This window comes from Carya illinoinensis, chromosome 3, assembly GCF_018687715.1.
Source record: "Carya illinoinensis cultivar Pawnee chromosome 3, C.illinoinensisPawnee_v1, whole genome shotgun sequence".
NCBI lineage: Eukaryota > Viridiplantae > Streptophyta > Magnoliopsida > Fagales > Juglandaceae > Carya > Carya illinoinensis.
The window spans coordinates 28858135-28869484 of record NC_056754.1 but is presented as its reverse complement, the minus strand read 5'-3'; the positions used below and the strand labels follow the sequence as shown (position 1 = coordinate 28869484).

Genomic DNA, 11350 nt, shown 5'->3' with positions numbered 1-11350 from the left:
AACTACATTTCATTTTAAATAGAGTTGTAAAATAGTTGTAAACTAAATATTGTAAGTTTATCACTCTCCTATTTGTAATTGTCTCTATCTCTTTTATTTCTCTTCTTTGTTTATTTTGTGTATATCAATTCCAGTTTGAATGTTTTTTTAATATTATATATCTTCTAACACCAATATATCTATCTTTTTTAAAATATTTTTAGCGAATACTCATATTATAAATTATCAATTCTACACATACCTATATAATACACACTTGCATCTATGTGTATTTAATTAATTAATTATCAGTATAAATATATATATATATATATATATATATATAACCTAAAATTGATACACCATAATGTATCAATACTGAAATAATCCATTCCAGTGGTCAAACTAGAATGATTACCGTATATATCGGAATTCAAACTCTGATCCCACCCTTCTATCTATTTGGTTATAAGTTTCTCACCAAATTATTACCATTATTTGAAAAAAATAAAAAGGGAGAAGGAAGAGAGAGAATTATTGCCAAATTTTCAGTTTCCTCATGAAAGAACTATGTACTAGTCTTCACTACGTTACGTAATACGTACACAAATCATCCTTATTCCCCACCTTCATATAATATATATCCCTAAAAAATATACATATATATGATGCACATTAAATTATTATAACTCAATAATTCGTGGAAGCATAATTTGGCTATCGCTATTCCCTATTCTTAATTCTTCATTCCCATAAAGCTTTTTTGATTCCTTTCTTTCAAGAAATAAAAGAAGATCCATCATTGACTGCAAAATGAGAAAGTAGTTGAGGAGTACTAGCCCTAGTTTTGCTGCCCTGATCAAAGGATATCAAAGAAGAATTATATAACTCAAAGAGAGCATTTTTTCTAAGACCAGCTGTACCACCTTCATGTGCATTTTGTCCCTTTGCTTTTGAAGAAACCGATGAGTCCTTACTGATCAAGGAACCGCACTGTCTTGGCTGGGTTTGGTAGAAAACTTTTGAAACCACTAACTCTCCATCTTTCTCTTCTTCATTATTTCCAAGGTGGTATTGATGCATTACCCAATTTGTTTTCTCAGGCTTTCTTTGCTTCCCATAGTTGGTGTAGAGCACAAGTATCTTCTTAAAACCTTTCACCTTGCAACTGTCCAAGATTGGCCTTGTCTTTCCTGTTTTATGCCACCTCGTCTCACCACCTTCCATGTCAGTGTTCACCTTTCTCCGCTTTCGAGTCCCCGTCGTGTACGCTTTTGACGGCCGGTGAAAGAAGTGACGGACTAGGCCATCTTTGCTAACTCCTGCAATATTATATATTAGTAGGGATAGTATCAATGGATCGAGAATATTATAGACATTAATCTTGCGTTCAAAAAGTATTAATCAACTTGAAACCTAAGTACTACAGCCAAATACTGGAACTGATCCCCTGCAATTATCTTCAGTTAAATTTATAAATGTCATGTTTAAGCCACGCGGCGCCGAATAAAGGAAAAGAAAAACAAGAAGTAGAATAAATTATTAGGAAAAATATAGAAAAATTCTATTCACCACACACTATATATATATATATATATATATATTTTCCCCTTACCAAATGTGTGGTATATGAATGATAAGAATAAGAATTAAATTAGTTTAAGAAGAATAAAACTAAAAATAAAAATTAATTTTTATTAAATAAAAAGAATAAAAAAAGGCTTAGTGTGTGGTAGGTAGAGATGATGAGTAGCAAAACTCAAAAATATAAGTACCAATTGACCCTAGAACATATAATAAAAACTTTTAAAAACTTCTTTGACTCCGGCAAGTTCTCTAAAAAACATAAAAAATTAACTTAGACCTTAAATAAATTTCAAATATATAATTCAAAATAGTTTTGGTTTTGCTAGCTAGTATACGTAAATAGCATAATAAAACTTTCACAAAATAGATAATAAAGTTGATTATTATATATATAAATAGAGAAATACTACTTGCAGTCTTGAGTATGCAAAAGTCACGCAATTACTCAAAAAAAAAAAGTAAATAAATACAAGACTCATATTAAAAAATTTAATTAATTTTTTAATAGTGGATCTCATTTTTTTTAAAGTGATTATATAATACTTATACACTTCACGACTATACATAATATTACTCATATAAATATAGTTAAGCGCACTGAGGTGAAATTTTGGGTCTCCGGTTGAGCCGCGCGCTGTAAAGGGTACGTAGTTGAAGTGTTTTTTCTTTTTCATTATAGAAGGTGGTTGTACAAATTAATTAGATGGATTAACATTACGATTAGATTGGGTTTCCCGGAGCAATGCATACGTCTTAAGATATATGAGAGAAAATTAATACAGGTGCATCCCAAATTATTAGTTTTTCTTTTCAGATTCTAGTACTCAACATTCTAAGAAACAGACAAAACAGGAAATATCTACGTACAGTACAACTTGTATGTTTGCTTTTTTATTTTTTCTGTGAAAACTGGATTGGATTTCAAGAAATTGTACTTCACCGGCCGTTGAAGATGGATAATACGTGCAACTCAGTCTAATATGAATTATTTTGGTAGTCGAATACAATTTCTGATGATTCAGAAAAAATTACAACGATCGAGCTATATACATCTTAATTTGATGGACTGTTTTCGAAATTAATTATGGCTAAAAATCTGGAAAAATATACCATGAAATTGGTATAGTACTGCGGATTTTTTGCTCTTATTTTTGCATGGGCAGATCACAAATTATTTTTTGCAGACCATCATGCATTCTTAGCATTCTAGGCCTAAATTACTTTAGAAAAGAAAAGACCATGAAATTGGACTCTTTAATTAGAATTCACCTGGCAACTTCTCTGGGTGGGTGTAACAAATTCCATTCTCTCCTTCAATCGTAGGGATGAACTCGTCGATAAGAGGGTGAAGCTTAGCATCGGATTGAACCTTGCCCTCCAAATGTTCAAGAATTTCTTGATCAGTTGGATCGAACTTCACACCCGAAGGTAGCCCCGGCAAATCTTGAAGTCCAGCCTGTTGCATGTTATTTTCATCGTTATTTTTTAACATCAAAGCATAGAGCTAGTAGAACACATAAACAATATTATTATTTCCATAAAAAAGAACAAAACAAAGAAAGAGATCGAAGAGATTAAAATGAGAATTTATACAAATTTTATAAGGACCTGCTTATGATCTCTGCATTTAAACTGATAACCACACATGCGACAAGTTCTAATCAGATAATGATCATCTTTGTCGGCCTTTGCGGCGATGATTAATGTTTGGTTGTCGACACGTTCATTGCATTGAGTCATTTCGTAGTTTCTCTGATCTTATGCCCATTCCACAGGGGAACTTCTTTCGTTCTTGGTTTCTCCCCCTAAGAATGGAGAGAGAAAGGATAATTAAAAGGAAGAAAAAAGGAATCTAAAGCAACTAGATCGTCTCTTCTAATGCTTGCTCCCCTCATGGATGCTGATCTTGATCTTGAGGGTTGCCAGGGATTTATTTTCTTCCTCGCCTTTTAGTCCTTTACTCTGCATGATTGAATACATGATTTCTTCGCAGATCACTCGTTCATCTTAGTTACTAGAGAAAGAGAGAAAGGTAGCTAGCGTGAATCAAAACGGGAAAGGCATCTTTAGAAATATAGGAAGTTGAAAATTAAGAAGACGTTGAAAAAAAAAAAGAAGTTGCTTCGATCTTAAGTTTGGTTTTGCTTGCATATATTATAAATGTCCAAAAACTTGTAGATGAATAAAAGTAGTTTTGGGTCCTTTTTAGTCTGACTAGGCAAATATAATTTGTTAAAACGGGTTTAAGTTTTAAAGAGAACCAAAAGTTGGGAAAAGGGTTTGAGTGGCGATGGGGCAACCGATGTGCGTGTGTGTGAGTGTGTGTGTGTGTGTGTGTGTGTGTGTGTGAGAGAGAGAGAGAGAGAGAGAGAGAGAGAGAGAGAGAGAGAGAGAGAGGCAGATTGATATTGGGATTTAGGTTCAATGTCGTCCTAGAGTGTACATAAAGCTAAAGTATAAATCTCAGAACAAAACAAAAACAAAATAGGAAAAAAGAGCCATAAGTTAGCATCCAACCACACTCGGCCTATTCCTTCGCGTAGACTTCTCAAGCAAAGCAAGAAACCTATTTCTCTCTCTCTCTCTCTCTCACTTATTTTTACTTGTGTTACTCTCAACCTTATTTTTTATTTTTTAAAAACAAATTGTGCTGATAAAAATTGAAGGATACGATCAGACATGCATAAGGCTTGGAGAGTTCAAACAAAAACTTAATTCGTTGTAGGTGACACATCAATACAACACAAAATAATTTTAATATATATAATAAATGAGAAATGAAGTCATATTAATAGAATGAGATAAGAGATTTGAGATATGAGCTATAAAATAATCCTTGTGAGGGTGAAAGGGGCCGAGAAGAAAAGAGGAATGAGATACGATGGAGCCAAACCAGCTCTCTTCTTCTCTCAAACAGCATTTTGAGGGATGAAAACTCGAGGATTTATAGAAGGGTATAGTAATGATACCCTTATCCCTTTTCAACAACCAGTCTACAACCAATTGATGTGAATCGGTATTTTTTTTAACACAAAATATGCATCCATCTTGGTACCATTATCCCAATTCAAAAATTGGTCTATAACCGCCCGACGTGGCTCATTATTATTATTTTTAAACACAAAACCTACTTCCCTCTAAAATTGAAAAACATTTCATTCCATTTTAGAAAAGAAACACACCCCTAGGTGTCTGGCTCGAGTTTCTCTCCCTCAGCATTGTGCCTCCTGCATCTCCACCCATCATTTGGAGGTGCCATCTTAGGTGAGAACCAGTCTCAACCTCTTACATTTGCCTCTCTTCCCCCACTAACTGTCTCTCTTTGTGGGTTTGGCCGAAAAGTCAATTTTTATATTCTAGTTGATGCCATTATTCCTACCATTTAGACTCTGACACCACCACACAAAGCCATATGAGACACCTCCATGCCTCTAGGTAAGCCTCACAATCGTCATATCTCTCCCTCATATTCCTATATGTCCTAATTTTCGAAAAAACTCATAGGTTGATCCACCCACCCACCAGCAAAGACTCCCACGACCACTAGATCTGCCACCAACAACACATGCTAGACTATAGATAACCTTGTGGCTCTTCTCCATATCTTTATTTTGGTTGTTTTTTGAATGCCATGTTTCTGTGTTCCTAAGCATGTATTCCAGCTTGTCTACCATGTTGTTTGCCCATAAACATAGTTTAATATATACAATGTGACGCCCCCATATTTGTGCTTGGGATCTAATGGACATATGAATTGTCGAGACATGCATCTATGATATATAAAATGCAATATTACTTGTCCCCATTTATGATATATAAAATGCAATATTCCTAACATGCATATAGCATTATGCAATATTCACAGCAGATAATATTAACTTTTTTTAGCAATACTATGTACCATACCTATAATATTGTTAATAGTTAAAGCATAATCCTTGCATACTTAACAAAATAAACATCCAAGATTACAGTACAGGTTTCAGAAGTCTTTAATGTTAAAACATGGAAGATTAGGTTTCATATTTACATTACCAAAAAAAAACTATTGATCCAGTTCATCGAGTAATTCACGTAACTAGACAAACGAGGCTAGCAAACTGTCCAAAAACCTAACTATGGAAGCAGTAAGCTCCATGTCGCACCTACAGCGTCTAGTCAACCCTTTAGTCTACCAGTGTTCACTCTCTGCTCTGATCCTAACACATCTCCTACCATTTTGAGGAAATGGTAGTTGAGACTACCACGGTAAGATTTGATTATAAATCTCAGCAAGTTAACAGGTTAATAATGCATGCATGACAATAAAGGTATGAATGCACAATCAAAGTCAATAGTAAGTATAACATAACCTGACATAACATGGCATGAAATAACAAGCATAACGTATCCTGACATAACATGGCATGAAATAATAAGCATAACGTGACTTGACATAACATGGCATGAGCTGAAATAATTTGAACTAAAATTGAAACTTGGCTTGACGTGACATAAACTTGAAACATAACATGGATGTGAACTTGAAGCTTGACATGAACGTAAACTTGAACATAACATAATGTGAAACATGACTTGAATGTGAAATACATGAACTTGGAATCTTGTTCAATAGACTTAATTAATAAAGCGACCCCATGCGGGTGCTACATGGGTCCCCTAGAGACATGTGTCCCTATCGATTACTGCATCACAACACAAGTATCTACACCAAATATGAGTGTATTAATATGTACTCCACAATTGTTCTAGCTCCACGTATTCTACGTCTCACAATTGCTGTGTCTCATGTAGTGTATACTCCACAGTTGTTGTATCCCCATACTTCATACTTCACAACTGTTGTGGCCCCAATGCCACAATTGTTATAGACACATAAAATAAATATGGCTTCATCGACATTAGGGTCTGGAGCACTCAGGTCCCTATTCGCAACATATTGACTGTATTTCATCAACCTAGGAAATTTCACACATATTTAAACACTTCAGCGTGAACAAAGAAGATCCACTAAGATATTACCCCATCCTAACACATAGGGTCATGATTGACATGAATAACTTGATATGAATGTTCTTGAGATACACAAATTATATTCGAGACGGGATGTGACATGAATATTAAAGGACAGAAGTCCTAAAGTAGTGTAACGTGACATGAATGCAAGATGACAGACATGACGTACTTTGAGACATAAATGTAAAAGACATTATTTCATAACATGCCATATATGTAACAAATAACATTTTGTAACATGTCATAACATGTGACAGACAATATTTTGTAATATGACATAACATGTGATAATGAATATTACATGACATGGAATAGCTATAACAGATGACATTCTTACAATAGATAGCAACATATGACAAAATATATTATATAACAGATAAGTATTTCATGACAGAATAATTGGTGTAATAAATAAACATGTAATGACATGGCATTACATGACATATGTAACAGCATATGAATATAAACTATAGTTTCCTTACCCATCACACATACGTAGTAAACTGATAGTAAGTTAAAAACTAACTTACCTCAATCATTGCATTCTACGATAATAAAGTACAAAACACGAGGAGCTATAAGCCTGTAAGAGGCTGTTATAAAAGTTAGAAATTTAATTAGTAATAATTAGAAATGTGTAAAAGAGACAACTTAGAATAAAATTACCATTTTACCATCTACATGTGGGAAAATAACAATTTTAAGTTTTACTCATAACTTAAAGATTTCACATTCTAACTCAAAAAATTACTAAAAATTACATTCCTTATTGAAATTTTATTCTAAACTCAAATATCAACTCATAAAAATTTAAAACAATTCACAATTATGGGAATCTCACTATGGCCGAAACATCCATAGGCCATTTTTCTTATTTTTGTTGCAATTTCTTCCAACTTCAAAAATCATGATTAAACCAAAATTTTGCAACAAAGATTTTTTCATATTTAAAACATCCATTAAGAAAAAACTAATCATTAACATCATACTTTTGTAAAAAGACCCAAACTTTTTAACAAATAGCAAACATCTCCAAGAATTCCAAAATATCAAATCTTACTCCTAACATATTCATAACATCTCCTAAGAACAACCATGCTTTAAATAATCAATCAAAAATCACAAAACCACTTTGGTCAATTGTTGACTCAAAGCACGGTGGATGCTTAAGGGATGCAAACCTATAGATAAGAGTAGTGTGGACTACGAGAGGAAGACGTTACCTCATGAAGAACATTACCTACCTCTACACTCGACTACATGGTTAGATCAGGATAACTTCAAAGTGAGGACATCACAGGATGGAAATGAGTCTACCAGAGTAGCAGAAGAGTGCGCCACAGCTGCCAACATTGAGCGGGCAATGTTAGGATCATCTATGCCATCAACTCATTGTGGACATTTGTTGATTGTTGGTCAAGAGCTAGACAGCAATGATGAGGATGCCGTACAGCCCCCGACCTAGGTCATTTTCAAAACTTGGTTTATAATTCAGAGGATGACATGTTCTACTACTTACCCCAATATCTCGTGCCGATGGACATCAATGCACCTTCACCGAAGTCGACCAGTGACGGAAGTCCAGTGATTGGCAGCAAATTTGGTGAGCGACATCTTTTCTTAGCTTGTTTAATGTTTGTACTTACGTCAATTTCGAGGTCAAAATCTTTTATTTAGGAGGGGAGGATGTAATTCAATGGCATAATTCCAATAGGTTTTAGGAACCTCGTAAAAACCTCGTAAGTTTTCAAGAATCGACAAATCGCATAGGTTTTAGTTTGTCAACAGAGTTAGTGTTATCACTTACTATGGTGCCAGAAGTGCAATTTTGTTAATTTGAGATAGTTAAAAGTGTTAGAATATGATATGGTATGTGTCATTAGACTCAGTTAATTATTTATGATTTTATAGGGCAATAATCACTTTTTTAGTTTTTGGAAGATACGCTCGTTTGAAAACATGTTTTGATTTTTTTAGGCACTTCGGGGTGAAATTTCAATAAACAAATTGTACAGTAGGTTTGTACGAATATTTAAGATTTTATAGTGCAAAGTTTATTTTTCACTTTTTGAGAGTGAATAGTAACCTCAATAGTATCACCTATCACAGTGTTTTCAGAATTATAGTGTGGGATGTCTAAATTATGTTAGGAATGTCTTATTTAAATACTTGGCAAGATCTTAGCCACACTTGGCACCTTGAGGAGCTGGCTCTACTTTTAAATTGCCTCCCTTGTGCAGAAGTTGTCCAACTTGAGTTTAATGAGAATCCTAAAGTCAATCGCCAGGGATTAAGGCAAATCCAGTTTTGTGCAGCTATTTATTTATTTATTTCTTTTGGAATAATAAGGGTTAAGAAGGTAGAATGTTAGCTGTGCAAACTTACTTAAGGCCGCTGGTCTAATTCGAGCATCTGAAAACTTAAGGATTTGAAACCAATGTTTGCTGCCTCTCTGAAGATCCTAAATGAGAATAAGATGGGTTTAGGTACACACTAAAATTTATAAAGAAAACAGGTAAGAAATTGAACTCTATGTGTGGATAAAGAAAAAAAAAACAAGTGCGATATTTGAGATCAAAGTTCTCAAAGACTTTTAAACTAACACCTAGGCTACAGGTCCCCTTTGCACCGAGTGATTTCAATGGAGATTTGCAATCACATTTATTATCAAATGCAATTTCAATCAAGATTAAAGCATTTGGATGATGTATATAATTTCAGTACTAACAAATATTTCCTGAATAACCTCAACAGATTTCATATCAAACCATCAATCATTATGCAATTCGAGATTAAGGACTTCCAAGCTAATCGCCTAGGACACTGAATCCTTGCCTACGCGAAGTTACTACTTTCCTTACTACTCAAATAGTTATTCACTACTAATATATATCACCTAGATTCTACCATTCCTTAACTCTCTCTCTCTCTCTCTCTCTCTCTCTCTCTCTCTAATCAACAATTGTACTAAAATCCTTCCACAAAGTAGGTCAAGTCATATTGGCATACTTTCTAAATCTAAAACTTCAAGTATTCACGTAGTTTAATTTGGAAGAATTTAATCCATATACAATTGAATTCAGTTTCACTATTTACTTAAGGAATTCTATCTACTTATGTGATATCCACTCATTCTTTCTTCTTCTTTAAGTATGAGTCTCGTTCTACGTGCCGAGCTTCAATCTACATGTTGAACCTTATCTTACATGCTGTACCTCGATGGCATATTTCGAAAGTTATCCAGCGGATTTCAAAGTAAGATAGATATTTTAAAATTTATAGATATTTTAAATATTATGAAAATATCTATAGGAGCTATTTCCAGTAATATTAGATAAGCTTGTTTTTAAAGTAACAGGATTATAATATTTTTAATGAGCTCTAAAAGTATTATAATTGTGGATAATTACTTAAATTAAATATTTTAGCTATTTAAGATATTAAGAGGTTTAACTTTACGTTGAAAACTCTAATTAATTTAAATGATTTTATTCTCTTCGAGTAATTAACGATACTTTATCATTTTAAATAATGATGAAGGAATATTATTTTATAAATTTTAGTTTATAAAATAATATTCTATCTTAATTCCTCTCAGTGTTTTATTTAAATGCAAAACACTTATGCATTTTCAAATCAATACTTAAACTCATCGTTAGATCGTTTTGAGGATCCCAAAGCATAGGATTGGGATTAAATACCCATGCCCCTACCCTTTTCCCTTCACTTTTTCCTTTCTTCCTTTTCTCTCTTCTCTTTCCTCTCTCTCTCTCTCTCCCATGCACATCTAGCCCGTGCTCCCTCTTCATCACCGTAAGTGAACTTCACCTCCATGGCCCAACCACTACCGGCCACAGTTGGTCTCACTGCTGGTCGCCGATCACTTCCCACGTGCCGGCTACACTTCCTCCTGTCGGCCTGCTCACACGCTCCCCCTCTCTCCTTCCATGGCTTCACTAGCCGAAATGGGTAAAACTACATCTTTCTCCTCCACGCCGCCGTACACAACAGCTATGGTCTCACCTCTGGTCACTAAATGACCACCATCCTCCGGCCAACATTCCCTCCCACCGGCGAGCCCCCACGTGCCCTCCTCCTCCCTCCATGGCACCACCCTTAAAATGGGTTTTACACCCATTTCCTCCCCCAAGAGCCACCATACACGGCCAAAACGGCCACCAAGCACCACCAACGGCTTCACCACATCGTGGGCTCCCTCCCCATGTCCTCACTTTCCTCTACCTCTCTCTCTTTCTCCAATGGATCTCCACAACCTTAGTTTCAGTTACACAGTCGTGCACCACCATACACAGCTACCCACGATGTTTCACCACCACCACCTTGTTCCTCTTATCACCATGACCTTCTCCAATAAATTTCATGCCCAACGGAGCTATACACAACTCTCACTCTCCCTCACTCTCCATGGCAAGAGTTACACTTCTAGTGGTCGATCTGCTGCTGTAAACCACCGCCTAGCCACCACTTTGCCACCATAGCTCCACCGCATCTTCCTCTACCTCACCCTAGCTTCCCATGAAGTTCTATGGCCTTCCTCCACCTCAAGCAACCTCTCTCCTTTTCAGATTCATTGTTCACAGTGTGATGCCACCATGCTCTGCCACCTTTGACCACCATGAGGCCACCTTGAGCCTTTCCAAGGCCACGCCTAGTTATTCTCAAGCCCAAACTACCACTTTATGTGGTGGACAACCACTGTACGCGGTGTTACAGCCACGTACGACTCCTCCAACGCTTTGAGGTAGAC

The 11350-nt window shown here is 35.3% G+C and overlaps 1 protein-coding gene across 1 annotated transcript; it reads right to left on the bottom strand.

Moving 5' to 3' along the window:
• Positions 1-587: 587 nt before the first annotated feature.
• On the bottom strand, positions 588-3682 carry LOC122304042 (NAC domain-containing protein 73-like). The gene is made up of 3 exons (XM_043116071.1): positions 3175-3682; positions 2836-3022; positions 588-1301 (listed from the first exon to the last, which is right to left on the bottom strand). Exons 1-3 carry the CDS (start codon positions 3304-3306, stop codon positions 757-759), a joined length of 864 nt encoding a protein of 287 aa, XP_042972005.1. The 5' UTR covers positions 3307-3682; the 3' UTR covers positions 588-756.
• Positions 3683-11350: the final 7668 nt, after the last annotated feature.

Bases quoted from the DNA above. Each gene is read 5' to 3' on its own strand.
- LOC122304042 (XM_043116071.1), bottom strand. From the start codon at position 3,306: ATGACTCAATGCAATGAACGTGTCGACAACCAAACATTAATCATCGCC. The intron at 3,023-3,174 runs GTCCTTATAAAA...AACATGCAACAG, and splicing joins AATGCAGAGATCATAAGCAG to GCTGGACTTCAAGATTTGCC. The intron at 1,302-2,835 runs GTGAATTCTAAT...ATAATATTGCAG, and splicing joins CCACCCAGAGAAGTTGCCAG to GAGTTAGCAAAGATGGCCTA.